This window comes from Cherax quadricarinatus, chromosome 39 (assembly GCF_038502225.1).
Source record: "Cherax quadricarinatus isolate ZL_2023a chromosome 39, ASM3850222v1, whole genome shotgun sequence".
Lineage (NCBI taxonomy): Eukaryota > Metazoa > Arthropoda > Malacostraca > Decapoda > Parastacidae > Cherax > Cherax quadricarinatus.
In genome coordinates, this window is record NC_091330.1 from 8,872,569 (window position 1) to 8,899,632 (window position 27,064).

The 27,064-nt window shown below is 38.5% G+C and overlaps 1 protein-coding gene and 1 long non-coding RNA gene across 6 annotated transcripts in view; one reads left to right on the top strand and one right to left on the bottom strand.

Annotated features, from left to right (window-relative positions):
• Camta (Calmodulin-binding transcription activator) overlaps positions 1-20,514 on the top strand; it is an 891,447-nt gene extending 870,933 nt beyond the window's left edge. For all 5 annotated transcript variants that reach the window (XM_070092342.1, XM_070092341.1, XM_053787510.2 and 2 more), the window contains one exon: positions 12,954-20,514. Coding sequence is in view for 1 of the 5 variants with exons in the window: in XM_053787510.2 (XP_053643485.1) it covers positions 12,954-12,978 (25 nt within the window). In the remaining 4 variants the exon portion in view is untranslated. The remainder of the gene's footprint in view (positions 1-12,953) is intronic.
• On the bottom strand, positions 19,107-26,304 carry LOC128696320 (uncharacterized). Its single transcript, XR_008408140.2, has 3 exons — positions 23,766-26,304; positions 20,711-20,813; positions 19,107-19,245 (listed from the first exon to the last, which is right to left on the bottom strand). It is a non-coding gene; the product is annotated as an uncharacterized lncRNA (long non-coding RNA).
• Between the last annotated feature and the right edge of the window lie 760 nt (positions 26,305-27,064).

Consider the following 27,064-nt stretch of genomic DNA (forward strand, 5'->3'; position numbering starts at 1 on the left):
TTAAATCAGTCGTCAAGAAGTCAATGAAAGAGTCAGGATTAAAGGAGGGTCCATCAGCAAGGGAAGGGAAGGTAAAGAAAGAGTAGGAGAGCGGAGACGACGTTGGAGGTAAATTCTGCGTGCTCGTTGATAGAGAGGGCAGTCTAACAGAATGTGGCTAACCAATACTGAAACTTGACACTTCTCACAGAGAGGAACAGGGCGCCTCTCCATGAGATACCCATGAGTAAGACGAGTGTGGCCAATGCGAAGAGGGGAGAGAGTAGTCTCCCAACCTTGGCACTGATGGCAAAAAGACGGCTCGGTTTAATAGAAGGAAGTTTGTTACAGAGTAGAGTTGACCAACGTTGTTGCCAACGGGTGTGAAGGTGGGTAGCTATTACAGCAAAATAGTCCGGAAATGGAACACCTCTATATGAAATTGGTAGGTCATGTACTGCTGACTGCTCAGCAGTGTCTGCCTGTTCATTGCCCTGTACGTCAACATGACCAGGGACCCAACTAAAAGCAATATCTTTATGCTTGGTAGAGATATGGCGTAGCCAAAGTTGGATACGGAGAACTAGGGGGTGAGGTGTATCAAATTTCCATATAGCCTGTAGAGCACTAAGGGAGTCTGAGACAACCACAAATGATGACATGGGCATAGATGCAATACGGATAAGTGCTGCAAGAATGGCATACAATTCAGCAGTAAAAATGCTAGCCGAAGATAGTAAATGCCCTCGCATGATGCTGTCTGGAAACACTGCTGCGAATAAGACGCTGTCAGAAGACTTAAGAGTCATCTGTGTACACTGCAATGGCATGAGAGAGTGGAAGTGGTCAAAAAAAAGAGCAGGAAGCTACCGTAGGCAGTTGGGCTTTCGAGCAAGGGAGTGAGAAAGAACAGACTCGAACTGGAACTTCCCAGGGGGGGTATGGAAAAGTGAGATGCTACACGAACATAGAAAGGTGGTAACTGAAGGGTAGACAAGAGCGAATGAAGGCGAAGAGAGAAGGGACGGAGCAAATGGGGACGGCGAACAAATAAAGAATGTCTACTTATATCGGTGACCATTCTATAAATGGAAGGATTGCGGAGATCATGAGAGCATACATAGTAACGAAGGCAATGGGCATCATGGCGATCGGACAAGGATGGAACATTTGCTTCTGTATAGAGGCGCTCAACAGGGGAAGAGCGAAAAGCACCAAGGCATAAACGTAATCCTTGGTGATGGATGGAGTTAAGGCTGGCGAGAGTAGCAAGGAGAGGCCGCTGAATAGATCTGGTCACCATAATCGAGTTTCGATAAAATGAGGGCTGAATGTAGGTGAAGCAGAGTTCGACGATCGGCTCCCCAGGAAAGATGAGCAAGGATTTTAAGAAGGTTCAGCCGGCTGTGACAGATTGCCTTCAGAGAGGTAATGTGAGGTTTCCAGGATAATCTACAGTCAAAGAGAAGGCCTAGAAACCTGACCGTATCACGTTCAGGGATACGGGAGCCATAGAGGTACAAAGGATGATTGGAGATGACAGAGCGTTTAGTGAAAGTAATTTGACGAGTTTTTTTACTGGAAAATTTAAACCCATGTGTGGTGGCCCAATTGGAAACACAGTCGACCACATGCTGGAGAGAAACTGTAATGAGGTGACAGTCAGCGCCTGCACAAGCAATAGCGAAGTCATCAACATAAAAGGATGACCAAATATTGGATGGGAGATTAGAGGCCAAATCATTTATAGCAAGGAGAAAAAGTGTTGTGCTCAAAACACATTCCTGGGGGACACCTTCAGCTTGGACAAAGTCCGGGGAGAACACATTATTAACCCAAACACGGAAATGTCTGTCAGTTAAGAACTTTTTAAGGAAGGATGGTAGATTGCCTCAGAGGCCTAAGGAGTCGGCTTGGGCCAAAATATTATACCTCCAAGTTGTGTCATAAGCCTTCTGAAGGTCAAAAAGTATGGCAATAACTGAGTGGTTATTCGCAAAGGCATTACTAACACATGTATCCAAGCATAGTAAGGGGGAATTTCTCTCCAGCTTTCAAATTTCCCATTTTCTACATTTAAAAAATTACCATAAATATGGGAAATTTACTGGAGCTTTCACAATGTTCGCTATTTTTCTAGTTAAGAGACTACCTATCTTCTATAATTAATAAAATGTACTAGTTACCATTCCAGTTATCAAATTTTGTAATAATTATCATACATTTTTGACTATAGCCAAATTTGTGTAACAGTCACATTGCTGACAGTTACACTGATCATTGGATTACATAAGGTAGGCCATCAAATGAAAATAGCTGTGTGCATGTGCGAGTGTTCAGCGAGGCACAATGCACTGGTTTTATGATGGCAGTCTGTGCTCCAGTTCCCTGAATTGAGCCTAAATCCCCCCCCCCACAGGTGCTGCATAATCCTACGGGTTTAGCACTCCCCCTTGATTATAATTTATGATGGCAGTCGTAATGACATGCCCAACCGCCCAACCCAAAAGCATGTCTAGAGAAGCCTTCGAAAGTGTCCCCATGTATATTAACTAATACAATATTACAGTAGCATACATGGAGATGTTTAAATTTCCTTGAATGTGCTATTGTTGTGGACATGACACTGCTGCAATTATGGAAGAGATGCTTCGTGTCATGTCCACAACAATAGCACATTCAAGGAAATTTAAACATCTCCATGTATGCTACTGTAATATTGTATTAGTTAATATACATGGGGACACTTTCGAAGGCTTCTCTAGACATGCTTTTGGGTTGGGCGGTTGGGCATGTCATTACGACTGCCATCATAAATTATAATCAAGGGGGAGTGCTAAACCCGTAGGATTATGCAGCACCTGTGGGGGGGGGGATTTAGGCTCAATTCAGGGAACTGGAGCACAGACTGCCATCATAAAACCAGTGCATTGTGCCTCGCTGAACACTCGCACATGCACACAGCTATTTTCATTTGATGGCCTACCTTATGTAATCCAGTAATCTGTGCAATAATCTCATGTTAGGCAACAAGTTATGTCCAAAAATACTAATATAGTGGTCCCTCAATAATCGTCAATAATCCGTTCCTGGAAGTGGGACTATTATCGAAATGGACGATTTTCGAATCAATTTTCCCCATAAGAAATAATGTAAATCCAATTAATTCGTTCCAGACACCCAGAAGTATCAACAAAATTGTTTTACCTAAAAGATAGATTTACATGCACAAAAGAATGAACATTCAACATGACAGTTACCTTTATTGAAGGCTGTTGTTGATGAATGGAAGACAGGGAGGAGGAGAGGAAAGAGAGGTTATTTGGAAGGGGAATCCCCCTCCATAAGGACTCTAGGGCACTAATAAAATGTATAAATGAACATTGGTAATAGGGGTAGTTGATGAGTGGAACGGTCTGCCTAGTAGGGTGATCGAAGCTAAAACATTGGGTAGTTTCAAATTTAGGTTGGATAAATACACGAGTGAGAGGGGTTGGATTTGCACCTGAGCTTATTGCTTGGGTAGCATTTGTTCTATTAGTGGGTTGGATTTGTGAAGGACCGGCCTAATATGGGCCAACAGGCTTATTGCAGTGTTCCTCCTTTCCAATGTTCTAAAAGCTATGGCTTGGGTAGTTTCAAATTTAGGTTGGATAAATACACGAGTGAAAGGGGTTGGATTTGAGTCGGACTTGCACCTGAGCTTATTGCTTGGGTAGCATTTGTTCTGTTAGTGGGTTGGATTTGTGAAGGACCGGCCTAGTATGGGCCAGCAAGCCTGTTGCAGTGTTCCTACTTTCTTAAGTTCTTATTTAACATCACACTTGATAAATTAGGCACATGTGCAACTCTTGGGTATCAATAAAGATACCCAAGAGTTGCACATGTGCCTAATTTATCAACATGTCGGTTCTCTGAACCATTCATCTACAAACATCACACTTACCAGTAGGGTGATAGAGGCTAGGACCTTGGGTAGCTTTAAGAAGAGATAGGACAAATATACGAGTTGGAGGAGCTGAGTTTGATTTGTCATTGGGTACGGGAGTAAATTCTTGGGTAGCTTTGGGTGGAGGTCATTTTGATAAGGACCTGCCTTGTGTGGGCCAGTAGACCTGCAGTGTTCTTCCATTGTTATGTTCTTATTGGCTATTTGTTTGTGTGAGGGAGGGATGGCAAGTTTATTGTTGGAGAATGACACTAATATCAACTCTATGGCTTATTTATCTATCACAATTCAACTAATATGACATAAACAATATTAATAACATAGAAACATGGAATATACTCTAGAATGAATAAAGTAAGTCATTACGTATGTCACGAGAGGTGTTGTATTGTGTTGTTGTTGGGTATATAAGGGCCACTGAGTGTAAGCCGTCCATAATGGTGGTGAAACAGCAGCTGAGTCGGCAGTGGTTTTTGTAGCCCTATATAACTCCAACAACATTGGAGGAGTTGGTAGAATCACTAAAGAAGGAACCCACTACCACCATCACTAAGACCTTCTACCACTATTACAACTGTTACCACCATCACTGCTACCTTCTACCACCATCACTACTACCTTCTACCACCAAAGAAAGCTTCTAGTGGAAAGCTTCTAGTGCCACCCCTTTGGTAAAGAATGTGAGAAACACATAATTTATGAAAAAGTTTGTAGAAAAATACAAAGATGGTGGTGGTAGAGTGGAAGCAGTTGTGATAGTGGTTGACGAACATAAGAAAGGATCACTGCAGCAGGCCTGTTGGCCCATGCTCGGCAGGTCCTTTACAATTCATCTTACTAACGAAACATTTTCCCAACCCAGTCCTCAATGCTACCCAAGAAATAAGCTCTGATAACTCTATCCACTCATTTGCTTATTTCAGAGTTATCAGAGCTTATGTCTTGGGTAGCATTGAGGACTGGGTTGGGAAAATGTTTCGTTTGTGGGATGAATTGTAAAAGACCTGCCGAGCATGGGCCAACAGGCCTGCTGCAGTGATCCTCCTTTCTTATGTTCATCAACCACTATCACAACTGCTTCCACTCTACCACCACCATCTTTGTATTTTTCTACAAACTTTTTCATAAATTATGTGTTTCTTTACCAAAGGGCTGGCACTAGAAGCTTTATTTGGAGCCATGGTAGCTTATTTAGCACTTGCAAGCACTAAAATCAATGGAATATCATGAAATATTTCGTAAGAGCATGTGAGGGGACCGTCACTCACTGGTAAACAATGGCACACTGGCTGGGAAGGAAAGGCCGAGGCGGCTCAGAGCGTGAGCACTCGTCCGGGACGAAGGACTATTAGGACTATTAGCGAGTTACCGGACCATTTGCGAGCCAATATTTTGACGAAAAAACAGGACTATTTCCGAAATGGACGACTTTCAGGCCGGACGATTATTGAGGGACCACTGTACAGTGGAACCTCAAAAATGAAACGTATCACATATCGAACGTTTTGAAAATAGGACCATTTTTTCGGACAAACTGTGTCCCTATTATCAAACGCGGCCCTATTTTCGGACTGCCGGGTACGGGACCTGTCTGCCGCCCGCTCTTTCCGCGTCCCCGCGCAGGCGCCGTGAGCAGTCTAGCTTTGTTTATGCTTGAGTGAACACTAACCTGCGCTCTCATTCGTGCATTTTGTGATTATTTCGTTGTGTTTAGTGCTTGTGGGACTGTGAAATAAACTGCCATGGGCCCAAAGAAACTTGCTAGTGGTACCCCTGTGGTAAAGAAAGTGAGAAACACCATTGATGTGAAGAAGGAAATAATACAGAAGTATGAGAGTGGTGCGAGACTTGTTGAGCTTGCCAGGATGTATGGGAAAAACAAGTCGACCATTGGTTCTATCCTGTCAAAGAAAGAACAAATCAAGGAAGCTGATGTTGCGAAAGGTGTTAATATAGGGAGTGGATGAGGTGCTTTCTTCAAAGATTAAGGAGATTTGTGCCAAGTGGAATGATGTCCAAATGTTTGTGCAGAAGTACCACCCTGAGCAAGCTGAAACAAGCCATCTTTGCAACAAGTTCAGTGACAGAACCATGTCTCATTTTAGGGAAATGTTAAAGAGGTGCCAGAAACAGAGGACTGTGGACAGTTATTTTTTGAGACAGGGGTCCAGTGACTCAAGCTGGTCCTAGTGGCATTAAAAGACAGAGAAGGGAAGTAACCCCAGAGAGGGCTTTACCTGAAGTCCTCATGGAGGGGGATTCTCCTTCCAAACACTAACCCCAACTCCCTCTCTCTCCTCCTCCCTATCTTCCAGATGCCATCACCAATCTTCAATAAAGGCAAGTAAAAATGTTATTTATATGTATTACTATACACAATTAAAAACTATAGTATTTGTTGTATGTAAAACTGTAATTAATCTCTCTAAAATGTATTTTCTGTGTGAATATTTATCGGTTTCTGGAATGGATTATTTGTATTTCCATTATTTCTTATGGGAAATATTGCTTCGAATTTCAGACTTTTCGAATTTAGAACTAGCTCCTGGAATGGATTAAGTTCGATTTTTGAGGTTCTACTGTACAGTGGACCCTCGGATTACACAGTTAATCCATTCCAGAGATTGACTTTTCCAAATCCAACTTATTCTGAATTAATTTTCCCCATAAGAAATATTGGAAATCCAATTAATATGTTTCAGACATGAAATATACATTTACCTACACAGAAAACAATGATACATGAAGAATAAAACAATAACTTCACACTTACCTTTATTGAGGACATGTTGATGTATGGAAGATGGGAGGGGAGAGGATGGAGTAGTTTACAATTGTGTGGAAGGGGAATCCCCTTCAATAAAGACTTCAGGTACCAAGACCTTATCCTGGGTTACTTCCCTCCTTTGTTTTTTAATGCCACTAGGACCATCTTGAGAGTCACTGGACCCCTGTCACTCAAAAAAGTGTTCCAGAGAAGTCTGTTTCTGGGGTATGTTAGGAATTGTGTTGGGAGACAAGATAGTCCTTCAATATGATACTAATATCAGCTCTACAGCTTTTTTATCTAGCACAATTCATCTAATATGACATAATAAACAATATTAACATGGAAACACGATATATACTCTAGAATGAATAAAATATGGCATTAAGAATGTCACGAGTGGTGTGTTGTTTGTTGGGTGTATAAGGGGCACTGAAAGATGAGCCTTACATAGTGGTGAAGGCGGCAGCAGTTTCGTGCTGTCCTTTTTCGGTCGATTAATCGCTCAACTTACTTGCTACACTGTTAATGCTACAATTTAGTATCGTACATATTGCAGAATCACTGAGAAAGGCACATTCTTCCCTCATTCTCAGCCCTTTACCAAAGGGCTGGCTGGCACTAGAAGCTTTCTTTGGGCCCATGGTGGCTTATTTAGCAGTTACAAGCACTAAAAAATGTAATACAAAATATATCTTATGAATGCATGGCATCGTCCTCACTGGCTGGTAAACAATGGCACACTGGCTGTACATGGAGTGTCGGGGCCACTCAGGCCCTGACACAAATGACTTATACCGAGTTCAGTGACATTCACCGAGCCAATATTTTGACGAAAAAAATTTACTTATTCCGAATATTACTTATTCCGATGACTTAATTCGGGGGTACACTGTATAGGGAATAAGAAGGTATGTCCAATAAACTCAGCATGCAAGACCAAGCAGCACAGGGAGACCCCACACTTCCATTCACTGCATAGGTCTAGAACACACCGAGTGTTGCCAGGCCAGCAGCAAGTTTTGAACTGAAACACCTAACAGGGCTGGGTATTTCTTCATTAAAGTATGCCGGGCACTTTCATCCAGTGTTAAACGCATTGGGATAAGAGAATAAGAGGCAGGCAGGCAGGTTTGATATGAGGAAGGGGAAATCTGGTCCAATTCCTTGGATCATTAGTCCCTCACTGGCATCAAGGAACCTTAATTGGGAGGACATCTGACATTCTTAATTGGCTTTTATTACTGAATAGTTATCTTTAGGAATTTAATCATTTTGTAAGAACATTTTTTTTTTTTTTTTAAATATTTAATTTTACTCCAGCACACACGAGATATACATCACCTGGGAGAATGAGAGGCAATCAAGTTCAGTGAAAGGGAAGAGCAGGGGAGAAGAGAATGGAGGGAAACTATCCACAAAGAACTGCTAAACTTGCATTAGTCATATAGTGCAAAGGTGGCCCAAGTTATAAAGGTGATTAGTAAAATAGGGAGTTAGTGAGGAGTTATTATGACTGGAGCAACAGGTTAGTTAAAAGCATAGTTAAAATCAAAGGTGGGATTTTTTGCTAGGAATGTATCTGAGCATTGGAGATGCTAAAAGTATATCCTGTGTGTTCTCTAATACATTATGCGGCAAGCTGTTATTCACCTGGTAGTCCCCAAAGTGGTCAGAGGGCAGTTTTCCATGTCTGACAACAGTGGCAAGACAGTCAGAAAGCCAGTTGTGGTTTGATGGAACATTTTTGTCATTTTTATAGACAACACTCTTGCCATTGGTTCTGGAGTCTCTGAGATAACAGAAAAAGGTGTCAGAATAAGGGACTTTCCTGTGTGAAAATAGCACTGTGAATATGCATTTGTTACCCTGGTTGTCAATATGTCCTGGGACCTAGGAAAAAAAAAATCCAAGTGTTAGACATTCAGCATAACCACTTGTATATGGAACAGTGGGATGAGAAATTTTTCTACACAGAATCTGAAATGGTAAATGAAGTGTACATTGTAGCAATGTGTATTATAACAAGTATGGCACATAAAAATGCTGGCCGATTCTAGTAAAGTCTTTGGATTATGCTACTGGGGGTCAGGGGTGGGGACTACACATTTGACCATGTTGGAGGATTTGAAACCATTAATGTACATTGCCATAGCATACTAAAAATTTGTATCAAATATCTTGGCTTTAGGGCATGGAAGAGGGGTGCACCAAACATTTCCAGGAAGGGCAGAGGAAAAATACAATATGGGGTGAACATAAAGGGGACGGAAATTAATGTAGTTTTGCTAGAGCTCACAAGCAGAAGATGAAGGGCCATAAATAGGGTTGGTACTCAAAAATGTAGTGTTAGAGTGTTCAGCAGAAGTTTGTGGTTACAGGAAAGTGGGTGCAGGAGGGAAGAGGAGCGATTGGTGGAATGATGATGTAAAGAGAGTAGTAAGGGAGAAAAAGTTAGCATATGAGAAGTTTTTACAAAGTAGAAGTGATGCAAGGAGGGAAGAGTATATGGAGAAAAAGAGAGAAGTTAAGAGAGTGGTGAAGCAATGTAAAAAGAGAGCAAATGAGAGAGTGGGTGAGATGTTATCAACAAATTTTGTTGAAAATAAGAAAAAGTTTTGGAGTGAGATTAACAAGTTAAGAAAGCCTAGAGAACAAATGGATTTGTCAGTTAAAAATAGGAGAGGAGAGTTATTAAATGGAGAGGTAGAGGTATTGGGAAGATGGAAGGAATATTTTGAGGAATTGTTAAATGTTGATGAAGATAGGGAAGCTGTGATTTCGTGTATAGGGCAAGGAGGAATAACATCTTGTAGGAGTGAGGAAGAGCCAGTTGTGAGTGTGGGGGAAGTTCGTGAGGCAGTAGGTAAAATGAAAGGGGGTAAGGCAGCCGGGATTGATGGGATAAAGATAGAAATGTTAAAAGCAGGTGGGGATATAGTTTTGGAGTGGTTGGTGCAATTATTTAATAAATGTATGGAAGAGGGTAAGGTACCTAGGGATTGGCAGAGAGCATGCATAGTTCCTTTGTATAAAGGCAAAGGGGATAAAAGAGAGTGCAAAAATTATAGGGGGATAAGTCTGTTGAGTGTACCTGGTAAAGTGTATGGTAGAGTTATAATTGAAAGAATTAAGAGTAAGACGGAGAATAGGATAGCAGATGAACAAGGAGGCTTTAGGAAAGGTAGGGGGTGTGTGGACCAGGTGTTTACAGTGAAACATATAAGTGAACAGTATTTAGATAAGGCTAAAGAGGTCTTTGTGGCATTTATGGATTTGGAAAAGGCGTATGACAGGGTGGATAGGGGGGCAATGTGGCAGATGTTGCAAGTGTATGGTGTAGGAGGTAGGTTACTGAAAGCAGTGAAGAGTTTTTACGAGGATAGTGAGGCTCAAGTTAGAGTATGTAGGAAAGAGGGAAATTTTTTCCCAGTAAAAGTAGGCCTTAGACAAGGATGTGTGATGTCACCGTGGTTGTTTAATATATTTATAGATGGGGTTGTAAGAGAAGTAAATGCGAGGGTCTTGGCAAGAGGCGTGGAGTTAAAAGATAAAGAATCACACACAAAGTGGGAGTTGTCACAGCTGCTCTTTGCTGATGACACTGTGCTCTTGGGAGATTCTGAAGAGAAGTTGCAGAGATTGGTGGATGAATTTGGTAGGGTGTGCAAAAGAAGAAAATTAAAGGTGAATACAGGAAAGAGTAAGGTTATGAGGATAACAAAAAGATTAGGTGATGAAAGATTGAATATCAGATTGGAGGGAGAGAGTATGGAGGAGGTGAACGTATTCAGATATTTGGGAGTGGACGTGTCAGCGGATGGGTCTATGAAAGATGAGGTGAATCATAGAATTGATGAGGGAAAAAGAGTGAGTGGTGCACTTAGGAGTCTGTGGAGACAGAGAACTTTGTCCTTGGAGGCAAAGAGGGGAATGTATGAGAGTATAGTTTTACCAACGCTCTTATATGGGTGTGAAGCGTGGGTGATGAATGTTGCAGCGAGGAGAAGGCTGGAGGCAGTGGAGATGTCATGTCTGAGGGCAATGTGTGGTGTGAATATAATGCAGAGAATTCGTAGTTTGGAAGTTAGGAGGAGGTGCGGGATTACCAAAACTGTTGTCCAGAGGGCTGAGGAAGGGTTGTTGAGGTGGTTCGGACATGTAGAGAGAATGGAGCGAAATAGAATGACTTCAAGAGTGTATCAGTCTGTAGTGGAAGGAAGGCGGGGTAGGGGTCGGCCTAGGAAGGGTTGGAGGGAGGGGGTAAAGGAGGTTTTGTGTGCGAGGGGCTTGGACTTCCAGCAGGCATGCGTGAGCGTGTTTGATAGGAGTGAATGGAGACAAATGGTTTTTAATACTTGACGTGCTGTTGGAGTGTGAGCAAAGTAACATTTATGAAGGGATTCAGGGAAACCGGCAGGCCGGACTTGAGTCCTGGAGATGGGAAGTACAGTGCCTGCACTCTGAAGGAGGGGTGTTAATGTTGCAGTTTAAAAACTGTAGTGTAAAGCACCCTTCTGGCAAGACAGTGATGGAGTGAATGATGGTGAAAGTTTTTCTTTTTCGGGCCACCCTGCCTTGGTGGGAATCGGCTGGTGTGATAATAAAAAAAAAAAAAAAAAAAAAAAAAAAAATAAAATAAAAACTCAAATGAATACATCAATAACATCTATGATTATTTGATATGTATGAGGATTACAAAGGCAATGGGTATCATGCTGATTGTGATAAGGGAGGTTTACTTCTGTAAACAAGCTCTCAACTGGGAAAGAAAGACTAAAGAGATATATGTAACCCATGATAGTGAATGGCAGGAAGTTTCTTCAGAGTAGCTGAGTAGGCTGAGAATTAGGGCATTATGAAGTTTAAGAATATGTCTATCACCTCCCAAATATAAATGTTAAAATTTTTAATGGAGCCAGGCAAATAAGCTTGTTTGCTTCAGCAAGATTTGAGACTGCCATATTCAAAAATCAAAGGTAAGGACTAAAAATTTAACAGTGGCATATACTGAAATAGGGGGGGTGCCCTTTAGGTACAAAATGGGTTGAGAAATAAGGCAGCTTGTGAAGGTTAGAGTTGGTTTTACTATTAAAAAACTTGAAATCACATGAAATTGTCCAGTTGCTTACTCATTCTGCAGTGTGTTGCTGCATTCCATACCTGCAAAGACAATGGTAAAATCATTCACATATAAGGTTGAATAGATATTTGTCGAGAGAACTGAGGAAGTCCATTAATAGCTAATAGAAATATGGTAGTGCTAAGGACTCAGACTTGTGGTATGGTATGCCTTCAACTTCTACAGAATCTAGGGAAAGGGTACTATTCACTCAAACACTGAATTCTTGTGGATAAAAAATCCAAGTAAAAATTGGTAATCTGCCTTAGAAGTCTAAGGAAAGTGCCTGGGATAAACACCTTTAATGTAAGTGTCAGACATTCTACATTGAAAAAGATGGCAATAACAGTATTTGTCCACAAAGATTTCATGTGTGCACCAAGGCACATCCTTATCAAAACCACCTCTTCTGAAAGCTCCGCAAAAATTTACTCCCGTACCTACGACATCAGTCAAACCTAGCCCCTCTCACTCTTATATTTGATGATAAAGCAGCCCTTTCTAAAACAAAATTGATCAGGGTATAGCCAATTTCAAATCTCCAAGTACCATGCAAGGCATTTGACTTAGAGTTTTAATAATTTACAAATAGTACTGGTAAGAACTCTGGATTCATAATCAGACTGATTGTAGTCTGAGGTGTCAGGTTACTAAAGGGACTACAGTACTGCAGTTTTCCCCTGGAGGGTAAAATATCTTTGGACTATAATTAGGATTGTGACCATGTGATAATTCATTTATATTTGCATTGGTTTTCTCATAGGATATAAAAACAGAGCATGTGTTGGCAGCTGATTCCCCCAAAATATAACTATCTAGTACTTGAGGTTATGCAAATATCTTATTATTTGAAGAAATGTTACTGCCCCCATTACCCCTGGGCCATCTTATGGGTGGTAATATACAGTAAAGTTACAAACTATTGTTTTAGATTGCCTTTATATCTTTATTTGCTTTTCATTTTACAAGCAAAGGATATTTCAAAATATATCATGGAAATAAAAAAATAATTTTCAAAAACAAGTCACTTAACATTTTGAAGCACCTTCCTTCAGTTTTTTTTAATGTTAATTCATTATGTATATGCTGAAATGATTAATGTCCTTGAAAGAAAATTAAACTAAATAATCTTTTAGAATTGACCATCGGGACTGTCATTGAAGCCATCGGATGGGATAACTGCCAAGTATCCACGGACAAAGGCAAGCTGAATTTTAAACGCCGATGCTCAAGCATTTCCTGTGGACAGGACCTGACACGACTGATGAGTGTTCAAAGTGGTGCATCAATACAGTGGACAGAGCTGCCCAGAGCTCTCTGATATGCAAACCTCTACCTGGCAACTCATAACTTGATGGACTGTGGATATTAGTGATGCAGGAATAAGGGACAGTAAACTCTGCCACTGTGTGTGCTCCAGCTCTAGTGACCTTAACAAGTCAAAACATTTTATTTGCATATTGTGATTTGCCTTTCTGATAGCAAAGCTACAGTAATTTTAGTGCATGTGTAAAGATTTTTTATGTGAATGGTTATAGAAAATATATATTACGCTGCAAATAAAGTCTAAATTCTGTCTCAGCATTCATAATCTGCTGACTCCAAGCTACCATCACTGCCTATTATGATTTTGCTTCAAGAGAGGTTTAGCTTTACAAATGTTGTTGCTTACATCCCCCAAAGATTAAAATAAGATGTATTAGACATAATATGAATGCCTAAGTTGTTAATTGTCATATGTCAAAGGATTTGTATTATTGATTTATAAATGACTACCTCATTTGAAAAGTATTCATATTACACAGGCTTACGAGAAGTAGCCGTATTAATACAGGTGCAGAATTTATTGTTCATGTACTTTGTTTAACAAATTTTCAAATAATACCTGTTGGTAGAAAAGTTCCTTTGTTAAACTATTTATAGGCCAGAGCTGGATTGAGGGAGAATTTCATGTGTGATATTTAAGTTAAGAGTAATAGTTATGAACAGTAATCAATGGGAATTTTGCAACTAAAAGTTCATTTTACATTTGAATATGTAAATGATAGTGAGAACCTCTAGAGCTGCATAAACAACTTCAACGGCTGATTATTGCTCTCTGTGGATAGCAGCATATCTGATGGGGAACTGCTTTTGGAAAGAATGTAGTCTGTTTTTTTTTATCTTCACTGTTTTAAAGCATTGTACAAATTATTCCATGCATCACTGTAGCCAGAATAGTGCATAAAACTGGAAGGCTTATATGGCAATAATACTGCATAATGTTATTGGAGATAAGTTCTTCCATAATATTCCTTTGGCCTTAATATTTGTTTGAGAACATGTATTTAACAAAGTATTTATAAATAATTACATTGTCAGAAGCAAACTATTTTTAAAATTGATATACTTAATATTCAGTGTCATCAGAATAGATGGAAGGTTTTTCCCTTATATTTTGACATATGAATTTCTTATATACTTAGAGAAAGATAGCTTGAGCTAATGTGCTTTCAGTGAGCAATTGATACAGTTGAAACAGGTAAAAGTAAACATTCACACATACACACACCAACACATGCATATACAGTACAGGCAACACATCTAGGTGAGTATACACAAATACATACACATTACCTGAAATTATTTCAGCCGATGTGGAATGTCAGCATGTCTGACTTGCCTATTGTTGGCTGGGGCGGAGTGGAGAGAGATGACACTGTTGATGCTACGGTACAAAACAGTCCAGGATGTTTGAGGGATGTAGCCCCCACCAGAGCACTGAGATACATGTATAGCTCTTGTGTGGTACTTGCAGTGATTTGTGGTTCACAACTGAGGCGGGTCCTCCCAGTACCAGTGTCCTGGTTTGTTGTAGATGGTTGTTTACCAAGACACCTCATCTAGTCCCCTTCGTAGCTGTAAAATAGTGACCTACCCACCGTTTTTTACTAGATGAATATTAGTTAGGCATCGTGCTTTTTAATGAAAAGAAAAGGGAAGTATTTTTCATTCTGCAGTGCTTGATTTATCTTCCCTTACTAAATATCTATTTTTCTTGCTCGAGAACAAAGTTATACAATAAGGGCCAAGTACATTGCTGGATGTCTGACCAGTCTTAGGTCCATTTTCTCTTTATTCATAATAGCTATTATATAGAGACATACCAGCTTTTAGGATATACGTCTCTAGGCTCAAAGTACATGCTTATTTTTTTTTTACTCGATTTACTCTGAGTCAAGAGACTACCTAATCTTTATTACTCTATACTCTATTGGAGTATTTAATCCCAAGTGTGTTTTGCATGAACTTCGATCCAACCCTGTGATCAGCTATTTATTTTCCCATTCTTGTTCCTCTCTGGAGAGTCAGAAGCTTGGCAGACTGGCTTAATGAAGTAAAAAAATCAATGATCTGCAACCTCTTATTTTCTTTATTGTGAATTGTGAAGTTCACTGCCAGTAACTTATTTTAAAACTGAGTCAAAGTATTATACCAGTGTACAGCAAACTGCAAATACTTCCATATTTTCAAAACTGTTTATATCGTCGTACCAGCATTTGATTTATTAATTTTGAGATTTTGAAATGAATATGGGTAGTTCTTACAGAGGACTTGTAAATTTTTGTGGAGATTCTAACCATTCACAAAGATTCAGTACTATTAACCTATGAAAATATCTAAAGCAATTAATGAGGAGTTCAACATTGAACCTCAGTGTTTGTATTTTGTAATTTCCTCAGCCTGTCACATCTATGTACTTTTAAGAAGAGCAGCATTACAAATTAGCTTTTTTCTAGTGTTATTATTGAAAGGAGATAAGCATTTTCTTGAAATTAAAGAGAAGCCTTAAGTTATATTTTAAGCATATTTTTTTAAAAACATCAGTATTTTGTCAGTTCACCAGTTTATTAAACTGTTTTCTTGTATAACAATTGTGATAATGTAAAATGGTACTTATTATTTTTATTGTAATGCCAAAAGAAAATATTTGAGCAAGACCATACTTGAAAATCAAAAATATTGTATACAAAATACATTTCATTTAGTGTCCCTTAAAATCTTTCTCTAGCTTTCATTAGCAAACCATTTTGCATAAAATAGCATAATTATTAGTCGCAGGGCTAAACCAGTGAAGGTCATTCAGAGCTGAAAAGCATGCATATGTCCTGTTATATATATATATATATATATATATTATATATATATATATATATATTATATATATATATATATATATATATATTATATATATATATATATTATATATATATATATAAAGTTATTAGTGGGAAAAAAAAAAAAGATACAAGTGATTTGATGCCCTCTGAATTTGTTTCTCTTTTATATCACAATTTAAAGTTGGCTGAGGAATACATTACATGCTACATATACAACCAACCTAAAATGGTAGATTAAACCAAACTTCAAGCAACCATGTTTGACCATAATTACTGCAATAGTCCAAGATAAACCAAATTATCATCTTGCTTACTTTATGGGTTAATTATGAATTGTTTCAGCCATGGTATTTTGAATTCTTAATAGAATACATTTCTTCATGGCTAGTAAAGATTCTGAATCACTTGACTAGATGGCATTTGTAATAACCAATCATATCAGCTCAACAAAATACTGTACTGTTATTTTTTTTTTTTTTAAATTTCAACAGTACCTATCTTGCCTAAAAGTCAAAACATGCTCTTTAATGGTGCTCAGTTCCAGAAGCTAGCTCCCTAAATATATTTCTTGGTTCTATTTTCATAGAGTACTCCAGGCAGAGAAAAGAAATTATGCTAGCTTCTTGCCTCTGCTTTTCTATTTGCATAGGAAGCTTGGTCATGGACTGAACCATTAGGGGCAATGACCTTCGAAACAGCCCCAGGTAATCAATTGTTTTTTCAAAGATTTTTGAAAACGCGTAATTCAATCTTGATGTTCTTTTGACCAAGCCTTTCTGGCAGGTAAATTCTTTTTGGGGGGAAAACGACTTAGATCAGCTTTATCTCAAGCTTAAAATCATTCAAGGCTGGTCCACTTGTTAAATCATACCAAGTGCCTTCAGATGATTTAGAACTTTCCACAGGTTTCATTAACTAATATAGCCATTTCCAAGCCAAAGGTTTTATTTCTATTTCAGTTCCTTTCTTTAAAATCAATTTGTTTACTTTAAATCGACGATCCTCAACCTTCTTACACAAGTGGGCCACAATTGATGATCAAATGTGTGATGAAAGCTGCAGAGTTTAGTTGGCACTGCACTGTGGAACCTACATAAAAGTGAATTCATAAGAGGGCCATGTCCATTTTCTAGAAGGCCCACATGCGGCCCATGGACTGCAGGTTGGGGGACCCCTTCTCTAAATGCAATATTTTTTTTTATAAAGTAAGTTCAGTTGGTGATGTTCAAATTTACGATGGTCCTAGATTTACCTAAATCTGAAACTGTTGGCAGCTCCAAAATTGAAAGCCCCTTTTGTATCAGCAATTTTACTTAAAAATTAAAAAAATATTTTTATCCTGTACAATGGTAGAGCATTTTTTCTAATGACAAGGACAACAATGCAAAATTTGATGTAATAATTGTAGAATTACACAGTGCAAAGTTGGAGGTCAGGGAGTACTACACAACAGCAATTTTGCCTATATTAAGGCCTATTGTAGGCCCAGTTCCCAGCTATTTTGCTATACAATGATTGCAAGAAACAGCCCATTCAGGTATCAGAGCTGCCCCTATTATAATTAGGTGCCCAGAAATCAACAATTTGGCCAATTTTACACTTTTTCAACAGATTCACATTTTAAATGGTAAAAAACAAACTGTAGGCATTCCAGCCATTAAAACAACTTTCCCTCTGTTAATCATGTTCCCAGGGCTCTCCTACACAACACTTGCTCTACATTTTGAATAAAAAAAGAGAATGCAGTCATTCCACTAGCATGTGTTCTAGTCTAGCTAATGGGACCAAGAAACAACCAGTAAAACAATGAAAACCAACATAAAAAAAAAAAATGTCCTAAAGTTGCCACTTTAACCCCAGCACTGGGTCAGAGGTTAGCTGTTCTCATGTACTACTTGGTTAAAGATTTTTTTTCTAATACTGTGCACACCTACCGCTCAGACCCATCTCTTATCTAGGCCAAAATTTGCCACTCGCAGCAAATTTACCAACACTGATCCCACTAAAGTAGGTCTGTGTTACCACCAGTTTAGCAGTTAACCCCTGGGAAGATTCTATTCACACAACAAAGTACAGTGTCATTAAAATGGTAAACTTTTTTTTCCTACTCAAAATTACTAAAGTTTCATAAATAACCCTGGGTTTTTATTGATGCCAATGAATTTTTGCCCAAGTTATTGTTTTTTTTTTTTTTTTTTTTTTTTTTTTTTTTTTTTTTTTTTTTTTTTTTTTTTTTTTTTGTGAATTACTACATTCACCAAAAAGTATGAACTTTGTGGTTTAGCTCGTCTTGTTATATTCTACCTTCAACACCGAGCTCTCAGTGTGTCTGAGATAACCATTCCCCACTTGCCACATCTGCTCTAGTATTCACTCCTGGCATTACAATGAACAAACACACTCGTCACTGAAAAGTCCCACCTTTAGCACACATTTGCTCTTTCACCTTTTAACGAAAACCCATTGCACCAACCATGATTTCAATTTAAATATACCTTATGCCCTACCCTTAACACACTCCTACCCATAGCACTGTATGACCCACATGGGTTTAGAAAACTATTATTCTTGTAAAACATTCATTTCAAACAACTTTATTGGTTTTTGATTTCTTTAAAAAAAAATAAATTGTGATTTTAAGTATGCTATCAGATAGAACTAGTTTACTAGTAGTTATCTCACTCTCTACAAGAGCACATAAAGGCTGGTTTTTATCAACCAGGTTATACTTAAGATCCCCTACCACAAACATTTTCCTGGCTTACCAGTGCACAACAATTTTTTCACAGAATTCTGATTTGGGTATATCATATGGTGATGGGGATAAGATTGACTAAATGCGTCAACCAGAATTACGTATAAAAACTGACCTGTGCTAACATCTACCATTAGCTAAGTGTACAGTAAGAAGTGTGAAATACCTCAGTTTTAGTCTCCTCATTCATTGCTAAAGATAATTTATTTAAATTTTTAAAAAATATAAATTGAAAACAACAATACTATAAGTAATGGTAGATCTAGATGGAAAGTAACTCATTTTTCTCTTAAAGTCTGAGGAAAATTAGTAATATTTTAGTAATCATTTACATGAAAATCAGTAAAACTAACAGATTATCTTCAGTATACATAGTCTGAGATAGGACATGGAAGAAATAGGTAAGATATCTTTAATAAACCAGTTGGTATTGCTAGGATGATGAGATGAAGCAATTAGCCAGTCCATGCTTTTTGGCAGTCTATTTTTCTGGCCACTTATTTTCTTCTTCATCTGTAGTGTAGTGGAAAGAAAAACAAATAAATAGATTTAAAAGGTGCTGTGCCCGTGCTGACCAAAGATCAGGTAATATTGATTTACAAAGACTTTCTTAAAATATATAAAGTTTCTTTTTATAACTAGTTGTTTATATCTTACATCATAATTAATCAAAATGGCCTGTTTCTTAGGTTGTGCTCAGCATTCAGCAGATTTTGATACCTTGCCAGAAAGGGTGCTCATAACCTCTGGTTGGAGGATGTGTGAAGAGCCAAGTATCAGGAAAGTTCTTGTACATAAAGCACTGTATATTACTCCTAAGATTTAAAAAAAAAAAAAAAAAAAAACTCTTAACTCCACACCATGTATATAGCTGTTGATCATGTTATAAATTTTATTCTCTATTAACTGACTGAAGACAGTAGTAAAGTCTTACAAAAGATTCTTCTCAAGACAGTTTTCTTGTTTGCTACTCCTGCAACTTTTTCCTAGTCTCTCTTAAAATGTGACCAACAATCCAAGACTCTCTGGAATCAGATATTAGGTTGATTTCTGTGATATTTTGAAAATCATTAATTATGAATTTATCAATTACCTTTCTTTTAAAGGTAATTAGGGTACAGTACAGTACTGGGTAAAGTGTTTACCCAAATAGAAATCATAGTAGTTCTGAATCTTCCTAGTAAGTGATAAGGGTTCAAAGTATTATCACACAAGAGATAGGACATTCAAAGTACAGTATTATTATCTTTACAAAAGAATGTGCTTCTCTACACAGTACCTCAAACATATAATAATGTTAATTTCATTGTGACACGCCAATGATTGCTCAGCAAGCTTCTTTCAAAAAAGCACGAGCTATCATTATGTTTGACTGTTTTTCATAATTGGATGTGTGGGATTATATTGCTGACAAAGTACACAATACATTTTCTATTTTGTAAAAACTCCATTAACAAAGGCTAAGGTAATACTGTAAAGAAAGGGATATCAGACTAATCTGAATATCTGGCTGTAAATTTATATATAATATACCGTATATTATAATTTAGATTCCATGAGAACCAGCATCTAGGTCAGAGTCCGTTGATACTACTGTTCTTGTGATTTTATTTTTATACAGGCATCAAGTCCGGTAGTAAACTTGTCAAGTCACTTACTTCATGTCACTTGTTTCTGTTATATTGTATAATTCTTTCTTATTTTTTTATTGACTTTGAGGTAATTTTAGGAATGTTAATGAATTTTGCTATTGGAATAAAATATACTGGATTGCGTCACAGACATGGCGTTTAATAACCTTATTTTAAAGAGTATTTCTCATAATAAATCTTAATTTTATTAATGCTTCTAATGCTGTGATTAAATTTTTCACATTTGTAATTATCTTAAAAAATTTCAAAGGTACTCTTCAACATTTTAAAAACAAAATATTTTTTTCTTGTAATTTGGATATTACATGGGAAAGCATTACACTTACTTGTAAAGGTCTCACACAGCCTGGGGGAATGCGATTCAATCCAAAGGAAGAGGAGTCCAATTTCTTGGATCAAGAGTCCCTTTACCAGCATCAAGGCACTTCCCTAGCAGGGTAATGTAATCTGAATAATCTTTAATTAGGTCATTCTAGAAATTAGGAATGTTGCAAGCTCAAAATTCTGCTTATGAAGTTTTTTTTTTAGGAAGAAAGATGCCTTGCTACTAGGGTCATCATAGAGGGTCCAAATTGGAATAAAGCTTCCTGTAACTTGCCTATCACTCAGTTCTCCTGGCCCTACTAATGGCCAGATGCCAAGTTCTCATTTATATCTGCGCTTCACTTTTTACTTTATTGTTGCACCGCACAGGTGTCATCTGTTGTCTGCACAACCCACCCAGTTTAATTGTTGACCAGAAATAGTATAGCTGAGAAATAGTATAGCTGTAGGACCATGGGAGGGACCACACTAGAATCATACCATTAGCACCCAGAATGGAAGGGGCAGCTATTGAGTGGAGCAGAATCCATGCAAGTAAGAAATGTTCAAATGCCAATGAGCATTGATAACACCACCTGAGAAGGAAGACCAGTCATAAAATAAACTGATAAATTAAGCCCCATCTGCAGATCACTGGCAGACACAGGCACCCTCTTACTTGTTCAGGATATAACAGGTGAATATAAGAAAAGTCAAACACCTACACCCAACCATTGTACGGAATGCCAAGGAAAGAAGAAACACGTCATCAGTAATGAGAAAGTTAACTGTCAAAGGCCCCATCCAGAAATTCATAAACATGGAAAGAAATGGCAAACCAGTTGCAGGAAAGTCTGCAAAATATAGGAACACCAACACTTAATGGAATGGGTATGTAATAAAAGGCTGATACACGAGTGGAAATTCTTAGCACTATCCATAAGCTGAAAATGCATACCAGAGAGAGAGGAAAGAAAAAATGATGCAGCCCACTAAGGCCAAACAAGAAGCTAACACCAGGATGCAAATCATGCAAAACAATTTTTTTTTTATTTAGCAAAACTGGATACATCAGCAGTGTGCTACTACATGTTTCTATATGACAAAAAAAGCAGGGCTTTCAGGTGCAGGGTGGGACATGATTTCCCACTGGAGCATGAGGAAGAGTCACAAGAAATGGGATCCTGCCTCGAATGGAGAACATTTATCATGAGCATATCAAGCCATCCTTAGTAGATAAAACCAATTCCCCACAGGCAGAAAAATAACCCCTAGTCTAGGGTGCCATAAGGGGACATACCCTGTAGGGAAGTGGCATGCAACATCAAATGAGGTGCCAGCTTGTGAATCACGAGGTCAAGTAAAAGGACAAATGCAACTAATGCGACATTTTATTGTGGCATGCTCAGCAGTGTGGTGGTCAATCTGAGGATTGGCCCTCATATTCCTTGCAGTTTCAAAGGTTTCCTTAGCGATGTTAGAAAGTTCTTTGGCATATTCAGTTAAGTAAGCTTGGGTAGCTGGAGAGAAAGGGTGTTTGGAGTTAGAGTTGTGTAGGAGTAGGCTTAGGGATCACCCTTCTTTGTGCTCACAGTTTTTGCAACAGACAACTTCCTACAAGATTGCCTGGCTGAAAAGGTGATCCCTAAGTCTACTCCTATGCAACTCTCCAACTCCAAACACCCTTTCTCTCCAGCTACCCAAGCTTACTTAACCGAATGTGCCGAAGAACTTTCTAACATCGCTAAGGAAACCTTCAAAACTGCAAGGAATATGAGGGCCAATCTTCAGATTGACCACCACACTGCTGAGCATGCCACAATAAAATGTTGCATTAATTGCATCTGTGTCCTTTTACTTAACATACTATTGGTAATTCTACCAACATTAATACAATCATGAGGTCGACAAGAGGCAGGCACTAGGTGCAAAAATCTATGAATTTGCCATGATGGGCACCATAGCAAACCAGAGAAGGTAGCCCAACTAGGTCCAGAGCACAAGAAGGGTTGAGGGCCAAACCCAATGTGGCCCAAAATGAGTCCAACCAACTCTAATGTTCCCAAGGAATACCAGGCAAATGAGCAGGAAAAATTAAAAGATACAGGCATGGGACCTCCAGAAAAATGGAAGATGTATAGGGGACTGAAGCACATACTGATCCCCATCATCAGATGTGGGAGACTATGAGTGGCACATTGTGGCATGTGATTTTAACCAAGCACCAGCTTGTCAACCATTTATTTGTTAAACAGTTAAGTATCTGGCAGTTGTCTTGGCCACAGAAGACAAATGAGTGACTAGGGCTCAGTGTAGAAGAAATCAGGTTTCACTGACCCAGACTCTTGTGGCAACAAGCACAGGCAATGCTTCTATGAGGCAAAGGGAAGCCTACAGTCCCATGGCAGACACAGGGCTTATTAATACAGAAAGCTGGATAAAGCCTCTTGCATGGATCAAATGAGAGAAAGGGGGACCATAATAAGAGACTAGCCACAACAAACATAAGAAATCTGCAAATGCAAGACGGGCTGGCTAATCACGAACAAACCAGACAGTCAGCACTGGTAACACAAGTCAGTGAGCCAGGCAAAACAAATATCACATTTTAAGTATTCCAAGAGCCATGAGGAAATCTACAAATTGTAAAGTGGAGAGGCAGAGTGCAATCTATACATGAGAGAGAGGGGACAGCTGGACTGGGAGTTGCATAGGACACAGATAGTGCCTGCACAACACAAAGAATATGGTCATGAGCAGAATGTGAGAGCAAACTAAGACTTAGCCAAACATCTAGACCATTACTGGGACTATGCTAGCCAAGTGCAGTATTCAGTAGGTAATAGATTTATTACAATGATGGGCCCCCCCATTTCATATCAAAACATTAATTATGTTAAAACCAGCTTAATAAAAGAGGCATCACTGTGCAGAATAAGCTCTCCAAGAATAAGGATGGGATACATGTATACATGTATATATTTTCAATACTTTCAAGAAATGTGATGTATTGCTAGACCTTACAAAAGCTCAGCTAAAATACACTGAACATGAAAATGACATCTGAAGAGATCTTACCTAACAAATATATCGTTTAAGGTAAGTCCAACAGAAATGTGAAGCACTGGCATCATAAAAAGCATCTCCCAGCACCTTGAACACGTTGAACCAACACTATCTGAAAATCTACTAACATTACCACTTGTATTAAATAGTTATTATATTCACAACAAAGCACTAAACCCAAATGAGTCATACAGCAGCAGCAACTATAAAGACAAAACATATTTTAATACTTGACTTAATAATGGAAAAAACAGATAACACACTGCTAGATAAACAAGATAAGGATTCTTTACGCTCTGTAACACACCAAAGATGCTTCTTTCTTAACTCACCCGAGGAACGTTTAGAGCTCCAGATGTTGATTTAGTTTTTCTTCTACAGTATCTGCTGACCCCCCCTTCCCCAATAGTGATCAATTTTCACCACTGGTAATGTTCTTATGGAATGTGTCAACCCTCATAATGATGCCTCTTATACCAAGAATGCTATTCTTCTTCACATCTATGGTGTTTCTCACTTTCTTTACCACAGTGGTACCACTAGCAAGTTTCTTTGGGCCCATGGTAGCTTATTTCACAGTCCCACAAGCACTAAACACAATGAATTAATTGTAAAATGTTTGAATGAGACCGCAGGTTACTGTTCACTCAAGCATCAACAAAGCCAGACTGGCTCACGGCGCCTGCATAGGGACAAGGACAGGGCGGGCTGGCAGACAGGTCCGGTACCCTGTGGTTCGAAAATAGAGTTTGATAAGCAATACGTTCAAAATTTGAGGTTCCACTGTATACTGTTGTGACTTCTGTTGCATCTGCCTACTTGCCTACATCTTTCCACTCCTATTACTTGTTACCATCCACATCATCTGCACTTTTGTCTCCTTGTGTTGTGTTCCCTCATACATGGACCTACCAACTAAAAAATTTGATTAACACTTTTACTCCCATACATAGATCAATGTTATCGATACCAGTGTCACTCACGAAGAAATGTTTTAAGCACAGTTCCTTCAAATATGCAGCGAGTGGTAAATTTTTACATGGACAACAGAGAATGGATCTGTGCAATAAGTGTGCACAATATACGAAAATCCTGCCTCGTGCAGTGCATAATGAAGAAATGTAAACCTCTAACCGTATGTTTAACTTAAAATAGCAACTTTGAGGTGGTCTGAAGGTGGTTTTTATGGTTTTATTGACTGTTACTTGGTATCAATTGATAGAATGGGTTTTAACTAGGTCTGCTTCAATTACTGAGACACCCTCAACCATGCTCAATCATTCCTGTCTAAATTTTATTATCTGAGAAATAGGGTAAAACTGTGTGATGAATTCAAAATGGAGTGCAAGTGCTATTGAGAAGAGGCCTGGGAATGTGATTAATGAAGAAAGGATAGGTTGCTTTAGTGGCTGGAATGCCTAAAGTGTCTAGTTTGGACTTTAAATTTTTGAAATTGTGTAATACGAGTCAAATTATCAATTTCTGTGCACTTTAGAATGGGAGGTTTCTTGCCCTCAATCGATAGAACAAAGAGCATACTAGCAAAATAGCTAAGAATTGACTTAAAATAAGACAAAGTGGGCAAAAATCGCCAGTGTGTAAATTGTGCCAAGACCACCAATTTTTTGTTTGCGTAAATCCATCAAATTATATATTTTTGGTGTTCTTTCCTTCAGAAGATTATACAATTTCAGAATTTTTTTCTTTTTTTAAATTCTCAACATTGTTAGCACTTAATTTCAGGGCTTCCAACAAAGAAGAAGTTAATTGTCCCATTTTCTCTGCAAGTTCACCCTGTACTGTATTTGTCATTTTCTGGTTTTCATTATACTGCATTTTATGTCCTACAACAGAATTTTTAAAGTAAGAAAGAAAACTGACATGATCTTCAGATGTTAATCTCAGTTTTCTTTGTATCTATTTACAAAAAGGTAAACATCATGACAATGAAGGATTTTCAGTCTAGGACTCTTGACTAGCAATTATTTCCACAGGTATTAAATACTATTCCTTATCTTCTAGTCCTGCCCTTGGATAATCTTAACATTCCTTTCTTGTTTGAACTGCTGTTTCCATTGGGAAATTTCAATTGCCATAAATTTGTTTGGGGTGGAGCTTCCCAACTTGCAGAGATCTCCTTGAATCCTACTTCATCTTACCTTAATGCCTGTTCCATCCAACACATGTAGACCACAGACTCCTGCCACTTTTGTAGTGACATTTGGTTTTTCTTTCCTTCTTGCTTTTGATTTTTAAGTGGACACTACAAGATGATCTTTACAGCAGCAATCATTTACTATAATCAAATTTTTTTCTTCTTATCTAGCCTCTTAGCTGCTCTCTGGCAATTTGAACCTGCTTTACTGGTCACTCTTAATACATAATACAGCTCTCTTTCTTCCATGCTGATTTTTCTACTGGATTGGCTCTTCCACTATACATAATCCCCTTTTCTCCACTGCTTCTGTAGTCTTTCCTCAACTGCATGGAGATCACAAATGCTTTGCTGATTTTTGAGAGCTATTGCAACAAACATTTTGCCAGCTTATCTTGCAAAAAACACTCAACAAATAAGCCAAGTTGGCAGCTTCAGCTTATACAGCATGACATACAAGTTATGAACACGAATAGTATGGTATGTTATATAGCGCTGTACTGGTAATATACAGGGCCTAGTTGATGCAACTCTAAGCAATATGAAAGTTAAGACACATGTGCAACATCTGGATATCTATTGTAGACGTTTCGCCATCCAGTGGCTTTATCAATACAGATTCTAGGACATAATAGGAAGACAGTAGAACTATATACAAAAGATGAGGTAATCAGTCCCTCAGCCTTGGAGTAAGTGTTCACAGCATCGTGGTGGAGGAGAATCGGTATTTTATACCTTTCTTGCACAACTTGTCAGACACTGCAACATCATGGAATCTTGGTTCAGAGGACATCTACAAGACCACCTTCACGGCTGCTGCAACTAACCCATCTCTTTGGGAAGGACCTACTTCCACTGGGGAATCCCGCCTACCAGTGACTATGCCCTTTTCTGCTGCCCGTCCTTATCCACTGACGCCTATATAACCGCCAGTCTTCTTGCCTTTGCTCCAGATTCTCCTCCACCACGATGCTGTGAACACTTACTCCAAGGCTGAGGGACTGATTACCTCATCTTTTGTATATAGTTCTACTGTCTTCCTATTATGTCCTAGAATCTGTATTGATAAAGCCACTGGATGGCAAAACGTCTACAATAAAGATATCCAGATGTTGCACATGTGTCTTAACTTTCATATTGTCGGTATTTTATACCT